General features: G+C 45.2%; 1 protein-coding gene across 3 annotated transcripts in view; it reads left to right on the plus strand.

Annotated features, from left to right (window-relative positions):
- SUFU (SUFU negative regulator of hedgehog signaling) overlaps nucleotides 1-18,631 on the plus strand; it is a 122,523-nt gene that overhangs the window by 27,744 nt on the left and 76,148 nt on the right. For all 3 annotated transcript variants that reach the window (XM_034663194.1, XM_034663192.1, XM_034663193.1), the window contains exon 3: nucleotides 10,693-10,829. In XM_034663194.1, coding sequence (XP_034519085.1) covers nucleotides 10,693-10,829 — 137 coding nt within the window. The remainder of the gene's footprint in view (nucleotides 1-10,692; nucleotides 10,830-18,631) is intronic.

Below are 18,631 nucleotides of genomic sequence, written 5' to 3' on the forward strand. Positions count from 1 at the left end.
TTTGTTGCCTATGTTCTCCTCTAGAATTTTGATGGATTCCTGTCTCACATTGAGGTCTTTCATCCATTTGGGCTTTGATTTCTGTCCCTCTTTTTTCACCTAGAAGGTACCCTAGGGGACAGGTGAAGGCCATGCACAGGGAAATGCTCACATTCTGTTTTCCCTAGGGAAGTGCTTTCCGGTGGCGCCCTCCCTTTGCCAGGCAGATCTTTTTCTTTTTCTTTTTCTTTTTTTTTAAGATTTTATTTATTTATTTGACAGAGAGAGACAGCCAGCGAGAGAGGGAACACAAGCAGGGGGAGTGGGAGAGGAAGAAGCAGGCTCCCAGCGGAGAAGCCTAATGTGGGGCTCAATCCCAGAATGCTGGGATCACGCCCTGAGCCGAAGGCAGACGCTTAACGACTGAGCCACCCAGGCACCCCTGCCAGGCAGATCTTTATTCTCTGTATGTGCGTAAGGGATGGAGCAGTGGCTAATTCCAGGGCATCATGAGGTTTGGGCAGCACTGAGGGCCTTGGAGCAAATTCACCTCAAGAAACTTGGTGCTCCAAGCCTGTCCTGGAGTTTGGATGAGTGATCCTTGAATGTGCTTGGCATTGCTCTGGGAGGCAGAGGTGGAGAAGAGGTGGGCAGCCTTCTTACAGAGCCCCAGAGCTACTGGAGGTCTTCAGTTTAGGTCTTTTTGTAATCTCTGGGTCTTGCTGGGGTTAAGGCTAGGCTTTGCTCTATGCAGAGACGTAAATGGAGGTTGTGTGTGCCCTTGGAGGGAAGCCACCAAAGGAAAAGGTCTGCAGATCTGTTCCCCAGGGAAAGGACCTACAGGCTCCTTTTTTCTGGGAGAGAATGTCCAACTGAGTAAGGCTGGGAACTAAGCCTAATTTCCAAGAAGGGCAGATTAGAGGGGAAGACCCACCAAGAAGTAGGGAAAGAGGAAAGGGGAAGAAGAGACAACAGGAGCCTTTGTAGGGAATGAAGTAGCATCACTTCTGGTTCTGGAATTGGACCGGCCTGGCCTCCTGTGCCATGTGTTTCCTGAGGCAAATAGTGTACTCTCCCTTTTCTTTTGACAACAGTTTTGAGCTTGAGCCTGAGCCACAGTCTCTAGACCCGACTTCAGAGGTACCACCCCCACAAGGTGGAGCCTTGACAGGGGCCTTAGTTGGCCCAGCATTCCTTGCTTCAGATACCAACGGAAATATCTAAGCCACCTCCTGGGAAAGAGGGTGCTGACCACAGGCTCCTCCTGTCATACCCGGAGGGTCCAAATGTACCCTTAGCCAACAGATTCTATGAGAAGTCTGGAAGATACAGTAGTGAATATGACCCAGCCCTGTCCTTGTGGGGTTTACAGTCTAGACCAGAGATTATAAACAGTAGAAAATTTGGAAAATACAAAGAAATTTGAAAAAGAAAAATTACACTGTGATAGCCACTATAATAATTTTACTGCATTTTCTTCCTGTCTTTTTCTCACATATATTTTTTCATATATTTTTACATTGTGTGTGTATACACAAATATATATTTTTAAAGATTTTATTTGTTTATTTGTTTGTTTATTTATTTATTTATTTTAGAGAGAGAAAGAGAACACAAGCAGGGGGAGGAGCAGAGGGAGAGGGACAAGCAGATTGCACACTGAGGTGGAGCCCGATATGGGGCTTGATCCTACAACCCTGAGATCATGGCCCGAGCCGAAATCAAGAGTCGGATTCTCAACTGACTGAGCCACCCAGGCGCCCCTGCACAAACATTTTGACTCACACTTTGTATGAGATTTTGTTTCATGCTTTTTCATGACTGTTTGTAGTAAAATCTATATTTACCATTTTAACCATTTTTAGGCATATGGTTTAGTGAGATTAAGTACATTCACATTGTTATGCAGCCATCACCACCATCCATTTCCAGAACTTTTTCATCTTCCCAGCTGAAGCTCTACACTCATTAAACAGTAACTCCCCACTCTGCCTCCCTCACCGCATTCTAGCTACTCATATCTGCATTTTTTATGGAGATATGGCAGCCACCATTCTATTTTTGGTGTCTATGAATTTGACTACTCTAGGGACCTCATATGAGTGGAATCATACATTGGCCCATTTTGTGTCTGGCTTATATCACTTAGCATAATGTTTTCAACGTTCATCCATGTTGTAGCATGTGTCAGAGTTTCCTTCCTTTTTAAGGCGGAATAATAGTCCATCGTGTAGACGTACCATATTTTGTGTATCTGCTCACCGGTGAAGAGACGTTTGGGTTGTTTTCACCTTTTGGCTACTGTGAACGATGCTGTTGCGAACGTGGTTGTGCGAGTATCTGTGTGAGTCCCTGTTTTCACTTCTATTGGGTTATACCCAGGAATGGAGTTGCTGAATCATGTGATAAAGCTATGTTGGTTTTTTTTTTTGAGGAACCACCACACTATTTTCTAGCTGCACTACTTCACATTCCCACCAGCAACGCACAAGGCTTCCAATTGCGTGACCGCTTTAAGAAGAGTTATTTATATTTTTATCCTATAGTTAACAACAGGTGAACAGCAAACAACAGAGACTTCAGAGTGCGGTTCTGATGTTACCGTCCCTTTTCTCTCACCAGTTAGAGAGGGGTGCAAGGCCCTTTGCTTCTCAAAGCTCAGAGATTAGTCCTCCTGTTTTCAGAACTCTCATTTTTAATGACTGTGTGATGTCCCGCAATTCCATGCACCAGAACTCAGAATACCTCAACTTGTAGAACATTTAGACTGCTTCTGAATTCTTTACTTTTATAAATACCATGGAATATATTTATGCAAAAGACTTTTTCCAAATACAAGATTATGCTGTTAGGGTGAATTTCCAGAGCTGGGAACTACTGTAGATAATAGCTGACACTGAGACAGTACCTACTATGTTCCAGGCATTGCTCTGAGGGGTTCATATACACGAATTCATTAAGTAGGTATGATAGCGACTTATATCTCCATTTTAAAAAACAGACTTTAGGGGCTCCTGGGTGGCTCAGACGGTTAAACGTCTGACTCCTGATCTTGGCTCAGGTCTTGATCTCAGGGTCATGAATTCAGGCCCCGTGTTGGGCTCCACGACGGGTGTGGAACCTACCTTAACAAACAAACAAATAAAATAAATAAATAAAAACAGACTTTTTAATGTTTTTTTAAATAGACTTTATTTTTTAGAGCAGTTTTAGGTTCACAGCAAAATTGAGTGGATATAGAGTTCCCATATATACCCTCCACCACCACACATGCACGGCCTCCCCCATGATCAGCATCCGGCACCAGAATGGCACATTTGTTACAAAATCAATGGACCTACATTGACATATCATTATCACCCGGACTCCAGGGTTTATTCTTTATATCTCCATTTCTACAGATGAAGAAATTGAAGCACAGAGAGGATACGTGATTTGCCCTCCGGCCAGGAAGTAGCAGAGCCAGAACTTGAGCAGAGGCAGCCTGGCTCCAGAGACTCTGCTGACATTTTGGTGGCTCTTGATGCATATTTGGTGCTTTCGGATTTGGTGGCATTTTGCTTTGCATGGGTCAAGTAGTGACACTTCAGTGTTGGGTGATTATTCCAATTTGCCTGAGATTAATGGCTTTCCCAGGACAGGAGATTTTCAATTCTAAAGCCAGGAAGGTCCTGTGAAAACAAGGACAATTTGGTCGCCCTATTCCAGTGACACCAGAGTCCTTGGGCCCACGATGAAGTCTTTTTAGGAACTAGGTAAAGAGCTGGAGTCTCCCCAGATCATGGGAGGCTAGAGATGGCTAGAAGGATGAGGGGAAGAGCCAGATCCACTTCCTGTTTCCTGGCCTTTCCACATTTGTTTCTGGGCACACTGACCAGGGCTCCTGCTTGTTGTTCTGGAATTTAAGCTGCCCAGGCAGAGCAGGAGCTCAGATTATGTGTTGACTCTTCCCGACCAACTGTTTTTTGATGGTTGGTGGGTGTTTGCTGCTTTTCAGAGAGGGGAGTAAAAGAGCCCTGGATACTTGGGCTGGCTCTCCCCCCACCCTTCCCCTGCAGCACACTTCTTCAGCCCAGAGCCCAGTCGAGTGTAATGATACAGTGCCAAGAGTGTTTGCCTTGCAGCTCAGGTATGTTGCAACATCCTGAGCTGTGGGCTTACAGTAGGCAAACATGTCTTGAAAAGTTAGGTGGGTGGTCACATTTGTGACGTGAGAGGGGTCAGGCTTGTTGCCAGCTGCACTGTAGGCTTGCCAGAGCACTTCCACAGGGTATCAGAGGGTCTGGAGCCCAGCAGGGGCCACTTCCTCTGGGGTCAGGCTGGATCTTGATGGAAAGGGTTGCTGCCTGAGCCTGTTCATTCTTTTTGTCTTTATTGAGCACTTATTATACACCAGGATACATATTCACAGAAATGTGCCCTGCCCCCCACCCTGCAGTCCTTTACACCTCGTTCCTACCTACTGCCTGTAGGTAGCTAATCTTAGTAGTTTCTGATTTATTCTTCCTGTGTTGCTTTTTGCACAAATGAGCAGATGTATTGTATATTTTCCTATCTCCCGCTTTCTTCCTCAACAGGTAGTATACTGTAGTACTTTTTGCTTTTTTTACTTGACAGTATCCATACCAGTTTGTTAACTCTTCCTCATAGCTGCATAATACTCTTTGAACCACTTTTCTATGAATGGGCATTTAGGTTGTCTCCAATATTTTGCAATTACAAATTCTTAGAAGTGGGATTGCTAGGTCAAAAGGTAAAATATATGTAATTTTGTTAGGTATTACTAACTTACCCTCCAAAATGGTTGTACTAACTTTTATCCCCACCAGTAGCGTATGAAAATACCTCTTTCTCCACAGCCTCACCAACAGAATAATACCTACTTTTTAATTTTTGCCAATCTGATAGGTGAGAATCGTGTCTCTTGTTGCTTTATTTTTTAAAGAGATTTTTTAAAAAGATTCTATTTATTTATTTGTCAGAGAGAAAGAGAGCACAAGCAGGGGGAGCGGCAGGCAGAGGGAGAAGGAGGTTCTCCGCTGAGCAAGGAGCCCAATGCAGGACTCGATCCCAGGACCCTGGGATCAATACCTGAGCTGAAGGCAGACGCTTAACTGACTGAGCCACCCAGGCATCCCTCTTGTTGCTTTAATTTGTACTTAAGTTGCATTTCTCCTATCATGATTGAGTTTGAACATCTCTTTGTATGTTTGTACCTATATCTATATATCTGTAGTTTGAATTCTTTTACTATCAATCTTTCCTTTTTCCCCCTCAATTTTTAAGAACAGCTTTATGGAGATATAACTCACATACCATACAGTTCACCCACTTAACATGTATAATTTAGTAGTTTTAGTACATTCACAGAGTTATGTAACCATCATCATAATCTAATTTTAGAACTTCTTCATCACCCTAAAAAGAAACCCCATACGCATTAGCAGTCCCTCCACATTTGTCCTCAGTCCCCCAGCCCTGCACAGTCACCAGTCAGCTTTCTGTCTCTACAGATTTGCCTGTTGTGGACATTTTATATAATATACATGTAATTTATATTATATATTACGACTTATATGGGGCGCCTGGGTGGCTCAGCTGGTTAAATATCTGCCTTCCGCTCAGGTCATGATCCTCGGGGTCCTGGGATTGAGCCAGTGTTGGGCTCCTTGCTCAGTGGGGAACCTGCTTCTCCCTCTCCTTCTGCCCCTCCCCTCCCCCTGCTCATGCTGTCTCTCTCTCTCTCAAATGAATAAATAAAATCTTTGAAGAAAAACCCAAGAAAACAGTTGCAGTTATATTATTTATCATGTCATATCAATGGAATCATACAATATATGGTCTTTCATGACTGGCTCCTTTTACTTAGCATAAGTGATATAACGCTTATAGGGTTCCAGGAAGTTTCTAACATTTAATCCTCACAACTCTGAATTAGTTACTGTTTTGTTATTATCCCCATTTTATGAATGAGGAAACTGAGGCACAGAAAGGTCAAATGTCTTGCCTGAGGTCACATGGCAGTAAGAAGATGGACTTTGGAGTCAAGCGGACTTCAAGTCCAAGCTCTATGTCTTGCTTGCTGTGTGACATATGGAATATTACTTAAACTCTCTTTAGTATCTTTTTCTCATGTTAGTTAAATGAAGATAACAGTGGCTGAGTCTTGGGGCACCTGGATGTCTCAGTCGTTAAGCATCTGCCTTCAGCTAAGGCCTGATACCAGAGTCCTGGGGTCGAGCCCCACATCGGGCTCCCTGCTCCACTGGGAGCCTGCTTCTTCCTCTCCTACTCCCCCTGCTGTGTTCCCTCTCTCACTGGCTGTCTCTCCCTGTCAAATAAATAAATAAAATCTTTAAAACACAACAACAACAATAGCAGTGCTGAGTCTTGTTGGAGAATTAAATGCTATGACATAAGTACTTAGTCCAAGGCCTAAAACTTAATAGGCATTCAGTTAATCATTGAGGTTATTAATAGGTAGAGTGAAGCAAAGACCTGGCTTATGTGGTGTGCTTGGCTTGCCTCCCCAGCACTGAGGTGTACCTGAGATACCAGCTTTTATTTTTTATATGTAATTCACATACCATGAAATTTACCTTTTTAAAGTGTATAATTCAGTGTTTTTTAGTATATTCATAAGGTTGTGCAACTATCATCACTATTTAATTCCAGAACATTTCCACCACCCCAAAAAGAAACTGTGCCCATTAGCAGTCACTCCCCATTCTCTACTCCCCCTAGCCCCTGGCAACCACTAATATACTTTCGGTCTCTGGATTTGTTTATTCTGGCCATGTTGTATAAATGGAATCATACATTATGTGGCCTTTTGTATCTGGCTTTATTCACTTAGCATAATGTTTTCAGGGTTCATCCATGTTGTATCAGGGTATCATTCTTCTTTATTCCGTTATATGAATGTACTACATTTTGTTTGTCCACCCATCCATTGATGACATTGGGTTGCTTCTACTTTTTGGCTGTTATGAATAATGCTACTATGAACATTAATGTACTAGGGTTTTTTTTGTTGTTGTTTTGTTTTTTGGGTTTTTTTTTTAGATTTTATTTCTTTTTTTTTTAAATTTTATTTATTTATATGACAGAGAGAGACCCCGAGGGAGGGAATGCAAGCAAGGGGAGTGGGAGAGGGAGAAGCAGGCTTCCCACCAAGCAGGGAGCCCGATGTGGGGCTCTGGGATCATGACCTGATCCAAAGGCAGACGCTTAATGGCTGAGCCACCCAGGCGCCCCTTTATTTCTTTATTTGAGAGAGAGAGAGAGAGAGAGCATGAGAGAGAGCATGAGCAGGGGGTGGGGCAGAAGCACCAGCAGACTCCCTGCCAAGCAAGGAGCCTGATGTGGGGCTCAACCCCAGGACCTTGAGATCATGACCTGAGCTGAAGTCAGATGCTTAACCAACTGAGCCACCCAGGTGCCCCAATGTACAAGTTTTTGTGTAAACATTTATTTGCAGTTCTTTCGGGTAGGAGTGGAACTGTTGGGTCGTGTGGTAACTCTATGTTTAACTTCTTGAGGAACTGCCAGACTGTTTTACAAAGCAGCTCTGCCATTCGACATCCCACCTGCAGTGTGTGAGAGTTGCAATTTCTCCACATACTGGTCAACTCTAGTTACTGTCTTTTATTTTAGCCATCCTAGAGGGGATGGAGTGGTACCTCACTGTGGGTTTGATTTGAATTTCCTTATTAATTAATGGTGTTGAGCACGAGGTGCCCACTTTTGGGTCAGCTCTTTTCTGTCCACCCCAGCCGTTGTGTTTCCTCCAGAAAGTCTCTCCTGGGTTGCCTTTCATCTCTGCCTGCTGTAAGTGGTCCCTTTGGCCTCTTGGATGCTGATCGATACCTTCTTAGTCCAGGTGCTTGGGGCAGGCTTTTGGGCAGGTTCCAGCGGTCGGTCGCTGTGTGCGGGATTAAAGACACAAGTTCTTTCTGTGCCCAGGTTTGATAATACTCTGGATGCTGCCACATCCCAGCTTGCCAAACTGCTGGGACAAAGCCAGCCTCTCCCCTGGCTACCTCATTGAGCAGGATCAGAAGTTCTTGAGCTGGAAACAGCCTCACCCATCCTTCTGCAACAAGACAAGAACCCCTCACCCCCTCCCTGCTAGATTGGGGAGAATCTGTAATGTATTCCTTTAAAATCTCTGTGGGAAGAAATTCCACCGGCCCCCTTTACCACCAGCTAGTGTTTTAGCAGCCTTCTGTGTTAGAAGAATTCTTTGCTCTGACCCACCTCCCTCCTTCTGCAGCATGTGCCAGTTTTCCCTCCAGCTTTTCTTTCGCAGAGGGTGTGGGAGACAGCTGCCCCCTGGGAGGGGCTTCATCCTCTGGTCAGACAAAACCTCTGTGGCTGGAGAAGCTCTCACGTGAGGAAGTCCAGACCAAGCCAGGCCTCTCCAGGGGACTTGAAAGACTGAATGACCTTGTCACTTGGCTGTTGCCTGGGAAGTCTGCTTTGAAAAAGAGACCTTCTGACAGGCTCCAGGTTGTGTGTTTATCCTGAGGCTGGGCCATTCCAAACGCATGTTTCAGAGTTTAGAGGTTGCGTCCAGCCAGCTTGGTGGGTGGTAATCAAATGCAGGTGGACACCATCTGGCCGGGCCTGTCCCTCCCAGCGAGCCCAGTGAGGGCTGGGCTGCCCAGCCCAGAGCTGGCCCAGAAAGCACCCCGCGTGGAGGCAGATGGTGGACATGTGCACGTGCGCGCATGCACGCTCATACATGCGTGTGCAAGCGTGCACAGCTTCCTTAGAGCTTGGATGCCTGTGATTTCTCTCTGCATCTGATGGTTCTCCCCATTGCGCAGTCTGAGGAACATGTTCTTTCTGTCTGTTTCTCAAGTTTTTGTGGTTAGAAATCATGTATTTTTCTTGGCCCAACATGAAAGCCCTAGAATAATGGTCTAATAAATTTTACAAAGCTGCTTCTAATTGGCATCTGCTTGAAATCTTCCCTTTGGCCTAGTGACCCATCTCCTTCGATGGAGTTTTAACTGTGAGTCAGTATTGCATTACCTCGGATTTTCACACTCCTCTCAAGCCTGCAGCCTTGGGGAGGTGGCTTTTCTGGCCTCAGCTTGCTTAGCTATTCCCTTAGCCCCCCTGCATTGAATTGCCCCCAAATAGGACAGTTCAGTAAGGGAAGAAAATAGAAAATACATCCTGCCAAACAACTTCTTCTCATCTCGTCTCTAAAGTTCTAATTGTGTACCCTCAGAATGGATTCTGCCTCCCACATTGCTAGATACCCAGAGGAAGTGCAAACCATGGACACCTTCTTTAAATATAATTAGGCACCAGCATGACAACTCTAAGGACAGATTCCTTTTCAGTCCTTTGGAGAACACAGCTTCTCAGAGGTTATCTCCCTACTACAGCAAGTGCAGGAAGGCTAAGCTCCCCCAGGCACACAGGCAAGGTTAGGACTAGTGTCCGAAGTCCAGAGACTTTGGAATCTCTTTCTGTCCAGTCTCCTGGCCTGGCCTCTCTAGGGTGATAAGGAGCGTGATGAAGGAAAGATGCCATGTGGAATTCCAGGGTTGGGCATCATCATCCTTTCGAAACTCTCACCTCTGACTCCCTGTTCCGGTAGCTTGGCCAGCAAGGAAGTGTTGGCTGTCATCTTAGTTTATGGTTTGTATTTGTATGCTGAGGAGTTTACATGTGTATAATCATTGTGGCTCATGTTTGTACAAGATATAATTACTGAAAATTATACCATGAACATATTTTAACTTTTAACCCTTCCCATGCTGGCAAACCTCCTGAGCTCTCAGGAAGTCCTCCCTGGATGCTTCCCTCCCATAAGGGGGCATGTCACCCTCCCCAACCAGGACTTGCTTTCTCATCCACATCATTTTCTTCTCTGGCAGAAGTCCATTTCAGGGACTTCCCTGAAGACTTGGAGCTCCTGAGCGTTTCCTAGAGGTTAGAGACAGGCATTCCTCCCTCGCCTCACCATCACCGTGATGAGTGTGGCCATAGAGGCAGTACCTGTCATCATTCTTGGCCATCTGGGGAGAGAAGGGGGCACAAATCGTGCTTCCCCAGCATTCCAGTGATTGAAGAGTGCACACGGGGCACCAAGTTTCAGGAAGAGCATGTGCTGATTAATGAGCACGTGTGGAAGTGCTGGGTTTCAGGAAGAATACAGGCCCTTCCAATATCTGGAATCTGCCTTGGGACCTGTCCACAAATGCTGAGTTTGGAGACCAGCCAGCCCAGCCCAAGGATTGTACCCTTGTGGGGCAGGGTGAAGGTGGGAGTGGAGAAAGGGTCTTGTCCTCACAGAGCATACAACACATACAACAGGACTTGTGTCCTTAGCAAACTAAGTAGGTGCTTATTAACAGCTTGGAAGGGATAAGGAGTGTGAATAAGGAATATTTTCAGCAATGGAGCCTTAATCACCTAGAGGAATGTTCCAGAGCCACAAAATGTGGAACTCATAATTTAGAGTGCTACCAAGGGAATTTGTTTGGCTGGGCCAAGGTCATACCCGTGTACCGTGGCTGGCAGGAGCGCAAGACTAGTATTGTGGCTCCTTATAAGCTATTGAGAGAGATTCCTCTGATTATGGGGTTTGGATGCTGAGGCCACCAAAAATAGGGGAGAACTTTAATTGGACTTTAAAAACAGTGTTTTCCTAAGGTAGTTCAACTAAAAACATTTGCTTTTTATTCCTTCCAGATTTACAGGAACAGACGGGCCTAGTGGTTTTGGCTTTGAATTGACATTTCGTCTGAAGAGAGAAACAGGGGAGTCTGCCCCCCCAACATGGCCAGCAGAGCTAATGCAGGGCTTGGCCAGATATGTGTTCCAGTCAGGTAAGAACGCCAAGAGCTGGCTGGTATGGGGGTTCTTTTGCAATGAGCCTGGTTGGCTTTGGGAACTCATAGGCATATTTTGATATCTGTGGAGTGACCTTTCCTGGGAGTACTGTACCCCATTTGTACCATGACGGTGGCTTGTTCTGCCTGGTGTTTCCTGGGTGGGAAGCTACCTGGGCCAGGGAAGAGAAGGCTATGCCACTATGACCTCTAGCAGCCACTGTTCTGACACCCTGAGCCCTTGTTGCAGACTCCCAGCCATACTTCAGATTTCCAGTGAGCCAAATGCCAACTCAGCATGGAGCTGATCAACTCTCTCTGTCTGTCCCATTTCCCATAATTAGTATGGTCCTTGCTCCCTGCTGCCAGTGGCCTAGCCATCTCTATTTCTGACGTCCCAAGAGCATGTGTTAATCTTGGTTAAGCCTTGGGTTAACAGTACAGGGTGTGGCAGAGAGAGAGAAAGAATTGCTGGGTCCAGTTTGATCCCTCACAGTGTGAGGGGGAAACTGGAATCAGGCAGGACATTGACAGTCAGAAAAATCTGATTCACTTGATTCAAGTGGTCTCAAGTGGTCAAGGGGATGGTCTGTGCTCCTGGTGCCCCTCTAGAGACTGCTAAAATGGTACGTGAAGTGGGGACTTTATGTTGGGACCTTGGTGTCCTGCTCTTAGCTCATCCTGCCTGTAGTCCTTCAGTAGGATAAAATGTTAGAGCAAAATTTAATACCTTTTGTGGAAGGTTTCATATCATCTGGGTGTTTCTGTGTGGCCAATTAATTACTCAGAAACCTTCCCCACATAGCCTCAGATTTTGTTTTTTTGGTTTGGTAAGTAGCCTTCAGATGAAGGCCAAGACAGTTTTATCCAACTCCTTTGCTCTTTGATTGCCATAGACGAGCAGGATCTAGGCCAGAGTCCCTCAACGTGTGGTCCTCAGACCCCCTGCGTCAGAAGCACCTGGAGAGCTTGTTATAAGCACACATTCCTGGGCCCCACAGAACTCTGACTCAGAATCTTTTAGGGGTGTTGTTCCCAGATGCTTCTGGTAGAGACTAAATTTGGAGAACCATAGATCTGACAGTGACTTTTTTTTCCATCTTTGAGTAGGTTGTAAATTGGGGGTGCAATAGATCCTCTAGGTTGAACTCATCTGTCCTCATTCTGGACCCCTTAGGTCAATTGTTGGCAAGGTGGCTACCACATAATGGGACTGATCCTTAACTACTATCTACCATTTTGTGTCCTATGGAGTAGTCCCCTTTGGGAGACTACAGTGGGTCCTTTCTAAGCAAGGGTTCCCAAACCTGGCTGCTCATGAGATCCTCTGGGTAGTTTGTCCCAAACCCCCTCCATGGCTGTGATTCAGTTGGTCAGAGGTGGGACAGAGGCATCTGTTTCTTAATCAGCTTCTCTGGGATTCTAAGGCAGTTGATCTGGGGATGATGTTTGGGTTCTAAAGGATTGTTGACCAGGAAGAAGTACTGTTCACAGGGGAAGGGGAAGTAGGCTGCCTGAAGGCCTGAAGCAGTGGCCCATGGGATTTGGTACTGACTTAATGTGGTTTGCAGAATTTTTAAAAATTGTGCCAGGAGTCTCTTGCCTGAACCCTTTGTGTCTTCCCTCTTTCCCTTCTTGGGATGCCTGAAGTTCTGATAAAGAACTGTCTTTGGAAAAATAGCCCTTTCTTGATGGGGAATTTGATCTGCTGTAGGAAAGGGGGCTCTAAAGACTAGGCAACCTCTTGCTTGTATGGACAGGTAACTCCTTGCCCACTGCATAAGCCAGTGCATTTATATGTTGGTTTCCACTTAATGTACTTCTTCAGGTGGATAGAGATCAGAGAAATGTAAAAACAGGTGTTATGAATCACTGTCAGGAGGAGTCAAGCAGATGAACTTGAAATAGTTCTGAGATTAAAGTTCTGAAGTATAATGCAAGTACGTGGAAGAATAAGATTTAACTTGCACTGGTTCATTTCGCCCACATAGTAAACATCACTTGTGACCATTTTGCACCACTAATGTGATCAGTTCAGGCAGATTATCAAGAGATGCTAAAACCATTGGATAAAAGGACTGTCAGGGAACAAGATATTCACAGGGACTCAAACCCTCCACAGATTACTTATTTGTTACTGAGAAAAATACCTTTACAATGACAAGATTTGGATGGACATCACCTTAACCAAATGATCAAACACAGCAACACCAGTAATGGGACAACTTATTACTCTGTATCTCCTTCTGTGTGGCAGTATGCAGTATAAAACATCAACTGGGTAGCACTTTGCCAGAAATGTCTCACCTGTGTTGAATCATAAGCAAACAATCAGACAAATCTAGATGGTAGGACATTTTATAAGAAAACCTTCTGGGGGGGGTGGCACCTGGGTGGCTTAGTCGTTAAGCGTCTGCCTTCGGCTCCGGTCATGATCCCAGCGTCCTGGGATCGAGCCCCGCATCGGGCTTCCTGCTCCGCTGGGTGCCTGCTTCTTCCTCTCCCACTCCCCCTGCTTGTGTTCCCTCTCTCGCTGGCTGTCTCTCTCTCTCTCTGTCAAATAAATAAATAAAATCTTTAAAAAAAAAAAAGAAAGAAAAGAAAACCTTCTGGACTCTTAAAAAATGTCAGTGGTGTGAAAAATCTGCAAGGGCATGGGGCGGGGACCGTATTAGATTACAGAACACAAGACAGTTTAAATGCACTTGTGATCCTTGATTGGATCCTGAATTGGGGGGGGAAAAAAAAGTCATTTTTAGGGCAATTAGAAAAATATAAAGATAGACTGTATATTAGATAAGAGGACCATAAAACTGAAATTCCTTGGGTGTGATATGATATAATGGTTACATAGGATAATGTGCTTATTCTTAGGAGATAAAAACTGAAGTGTTTATGAATAAAATGACATGATTTCTGCAACTTAATTTCAAATGATTAGGTAAAAAAATAAAGTATATGTAGAAAGAGAAGAGAAAGCAAATGTGGCAAAATGTTAACAATTCTGGTGAGTCCAGGTGAAGGGCATATGGGTATTTGCTGTACTGACCTAAATTTTCTATGTGATTGAAATTTTTTAAATAAAAAGTCATGGCTATTTCTTTAGTGTAGCCTGGCCGGTGTGTGCTCCACGGTTCCTTCTGCACCTATGGTCCCATTTATGGTGTTTTTAATGTGACTTCAGATCCCATCAGGCATTGCACAGCCTTGGCAGGATGACTCCCCTCCTGAAAGGATAGTACTTGATTTCTGGTTTTCCAGAGTTTCTGTAATATGATCATACTACTTAAATAATAGCTAGAACAAATCTATCTGAAGTGCTTTTTGAAACATGGCAGGGAATTATTATAAGTTATTTAAATAATGGGAAAATGATTTTTTTTTAAGATTTTATTTATTTATTTGACAGAGAAAGACAGGGAGAGAGGGAACACATGCAGGGGGAGTGGGAGAGGGAGAAGCAGGCTTCCCTCTGAGCAGGGAGTCCTACACGGGGCTCGATCCCAGGACCCTGGGGTCATGACCTGAGCCAAAGGCAGATGCTCAATGACTGAACCACCCAGGCGCCCCAGGAAAATGGTTTTTAAAAGTATATGGTAACTGCTACAAGAGAGGGGACCATGGCTATGGGCCTAAATGGTGAAGACAAGGGCTCACATTTGGTAGTGTGTTCCATGTGCCAGCCACAATCCCAAGTGCTCATTTAATATGCAGTAGAGTCCTATGAGTTAGACACCGTGTTATACAGCCTTTACAGTTGCAGACAGCAAGACAGTATGGAAAGGGGAAGTGTAACATACGTGTCCAAGATCACATATCTAGGATGTGCAAAGCAAGATTTGAACCAGGCAAGTTAGTTCTTTATGCCATTCTCCTAACCACGATGCTATGTTGTCTATAGCTAAGCTGATGTCTGGGCTGCTGGCTGTCTCAGGCTGGACAGTGGGATTGGAGAATCCTGCATATGGATGACTCCACTGGTTCACATGGCCTGTGAGCTCCATCATGTCTTGCTTGGTCACTCTGGAACATTTGGAAGATAAAGGGGGCAGAAGCCATTCATAATATTACCAAAATTCTCTTAAATCCATCCTTCTGTCCTTTAACTTTTTTTTTAAGATTTTATTTATTTTTTTATTTATTTATTTAAGAGGGAGAGAGAGAGAGAGAGAGAGAGAGCACAGGTGAGCGAGAGTGCCAAGAGCAGGGGGAGGGAGAAGCAGGCAGAGGGGGAGGGAGAAGCAGGCTCCCTGCTGAGCAGGAAGCCCAATGCAGAGCTGGATCCCAGGACTCTCCTGGATCATGACCTGAGCTGAAGGCAGATGCTTAACCCACTGAGCCACCCAGGCACCCCTGGTCCTTTAACTTTTTTATTAATGAAAAAATATATATAAAAAGTAGAGCTTGGTGACTTTTCACAAACTGAACACAGCCAAATAACTAGCACCCAAATCAAGAAACAGGCTAGTTCTCCAGAAACCTCCCTTGTGCCCACTTGTAATCACCATCACTTGTTCTTTCCTTTTCTTTCATTCTTATTTTTTTCCCCACTTCACTGCATTGTACAGGTCCTGAGCACCATATGCCTGAACTTGTTGGTACTAAGCTAAGTAGCCGCCACTTCCACTCCTCTCCCCTGTACTGTTTGCCATCCTGTGCCCGACTGTCAGGTCAAGGGGGCAGCCTAGTATGACGGTGAAGAGCATGGCCCCTGGACCTAGACTGCCGTCATTCTTAGCTCTGCCTCCTGACTTTGGCAGTGTAACCTGTTTGCTCATCTAGACAGCAAAGATAATAATAGTAACTACGCATGAAGTTACTGAGAAGATGAAATGAGCTAACACTTCTAAAGCACTAGAACAGTGCCTGATATATAGTAAGAACTATGTAAGTATTGTCTGCTATTATTATTATTATTATTACTTAGTCTTTAAAAACTTTATATGGATGGAGAAGGTGGGTACCTTGACCCTTTTTTGCAATGACAATAAAGATGCCATTTAAGGGGTGCTTGGGTGGCACAGCGGTTAAGCGTCTGCCTTCGGCTCAGGGCGTGATCCCGGTGTTATGGGATCGAGCCCCACATTAGGCTCTTCCGCTATGAGCCTGCTTCTTCCTCTCCCACTCCCCCTGCTTGTGTTCCCTCTCTTGCTGGCTGTCTCAATCTCTGTCGAATAAATAAATAAAATCTTTAGAAAAAAAAAAAAAGATGCCATTTAACAGCAAAGCCCTGTTAGGAAGGAAGTGCCTTGCTTGTCCCTGAATCAGGTGCTTGCCTCAGCTGATATGATGATATTTGGTGCCATTATCTTTCTCCACACAGAAAATCAGTAATAGTGATACAAGTAAAATCACCGTGTTGTGTTTGTCACATTATACAACCAAAATACAAATTCAGTTCAACTGTGGCTCCTTGATTTATGTAGTTGACAGTCTCTGTAAAATCTTGTACAAATCAACTCATATTCGAAATGCAGTAGAGCCCATGCGGTGTAGTGGTGCCTTGTAGTAATTCCTTTATCAGGTGAAGAATCTTTTTGTGTGAATAATTGCCCCTCTTGTAACAGTTTTGTAAGACTAAGTTTAGGCCTTTCGGGATTTCTCAGAGCCACACTCTTCCGATGCTGCAGAGAACCTCCCTTGTGGTGTGTAGGCGGTGCTCTGGCACGAGTGGCCGTCCTCTGCCAGGGTTACACATATGCTGTTCTACGAACACGTTTTATGTTTGATGTGCACACAGATATACCTACGTGTGTAACTAGCAGGATAATTCTGTCTGATGGACTTGCCGCACCTGTGCTGCTACCTTAAACTCGGTGACTTGATGGGGGGCACCCCACCCATCTGCCTGTGTGAACGTGCTGAGCAGCGCCGTAAGTAAGTGCAATGCTGAAACCTGCTTTTCCAGGTCTACATAGCATCCACAGCCTTGGGAAAAGCATCAGGACTGTGGTAGGCAAGGGAAAGAGGGACAGCGCTCTGGGGAGTATGGTGGTGGGCGGTAGTGCACACACCCAGTTTTGGGCCGTGTGAGGCTGCCTCTGAAGCCTGCTCTGAAGAGTGACTCAGAAGGGTCCTGTAACTTAGCTGAAGGACAGTTGGTTCATTTGCTCTGAGGTGGGAAGTTGAGCTGTAGAGAAAAGGAAGTGGAAATGAGAGAGGCCTGGGAAAGGAGACTATCCAGAGGAGGTGAAGGATTCAAGATGTGGGGGTGGGGCAGGTTCGTGTTTATTTTAGTCAGGTCACTTCTAGTTGTAAGAAAATGACAGAGACCCAAATCAAACCACCTTAATGGCTTTATGGCTCAGGTAAATGGGTTGTCCAGGGTTTCAGGCATGGCTTGATCTATATGTTCAAACAGCATCCTCGGGGCCCTGATTTATGTGTTGGTCTTGTACTACAGACTGACTCTCCCTACACACCAGGAAAGATGAACACCACCAGTTAGTTCCTGGTTCTCTCAGTTTGTAGTCCCAGCAAGCAGGAGGCTTTTTCCTTCCAACATTCCTACATCAGTCTTGGGAAAGGACTCGGATTAGTTCTGCCTGGGTCATGTGACCACCCTGGTTGGTGGTGGTGGTTGAGATGGAGCACCAGAATCGAGTTTTAAGTTTCTCCCCTCTCCTCACTTCCAACCACATGGAGTGGGAAAGAAGTCCTCTAAAGCAAAGGGTAACTCCTGGCAGAAAAAGATTAGGTATGGTTCTGCGTAGGCAAAATCAGTTGCTCTCACGAGGCCATGGGGGCATCTGTCACCTAGTAATCCTGGTGCGCAGTTATGCTTGGAAGTCAAATTATTAGAGTACATAGATGGAGCGGGCACCTTTTGTTCTGCCTTGTTGTATCTGCTGGGTGGTTTTGACTACAAATAATAGAACATCCTGACTAAAAGGGCCTAACAATAATGGCACTTGTCTTACATAGCAAATCATCCAGAGGTGGGGCAGTTCCAGGGTTGGTTGTCATCTGTTCAGTGGGGTTGTTTAGGACCTGAGTTCTTTCTGACTTTCTGCCCTGCCTTCCTCAGCACTTTGGCTTACCTTTTAAAACTGGTTCCCTCATAGTCCAAAGATGGCTGCCATCATCCCTAGCATCGTGGATTCACACTGGACAGAGTCTACAGGCAATAAAAGAGATACTTCTGTCCTCTGTCTCTTTTAAAGACCAATCAACACCTTCACAGAACTGCCCTCATTGATCTCCCCTGGCATCTCATTGGCCAGAGTTATGTCAGGAAGGTGAGACAGTCGTGTTGGTTTACTAATCAGTTGGGACGGGCCCTGGTTCCCTGAGGGGCACAGCCAAGGAAAGGCAGAGGAAGGAAATTGGGGTTGTGTTAGTAAGGTGAGGAATGGCCCCAGGTGGGCAAAATGGTATCTGCACTTCCAGCCAAGAAGCCCTAGCCCTGCCTGGGATCAGAGGATCCTTGCATATGGATCCAGACAAAAGTGTCAAGGGGAAAGAGAAGGGTCTAGTCAGAGGACAGGGGAGCTGTCGTTTCACCTGCTACAGAAGATTTAGAATGAAATCCAGCCTCTGGCATGAATCATTTGGTAAGTTCTGCAGTACATCCATCAGTAACTACCAGCAGACACTTCAGCTCCTTTCCTTCCCACTTTGCAGCCAGTTTCTCTTATTTCCCATTCCCTTTTAATTTTACGATCAGCTTATTCCTTCTTCTCAGATTGCCAGTGACTGCTCCCCTGCCCCCCACTCTCTGGGTTTCATTAAAAAGAAACCATTCCCTAACTCAGCAGGGCTTGATTTCCAAGCCATGCTTTAGAATTCTGCCGGAGAGG

The sequence above is a fragment of the Ailuropoda melanoleuca genome, chromosome 6 (assembly GCF_002007445.2).
Source record: "Ailuropoda melanoleuca isolate Jingjing chromosome 6, ASM200744v2, whole genome shotgun sequence".
Lineage (NCBI taxonomy): Eukaryota > Metazoa > Chordata > Mammalia > Carnivora > Ursidae > Ailuropoda > Ailuropoda melanoleuca.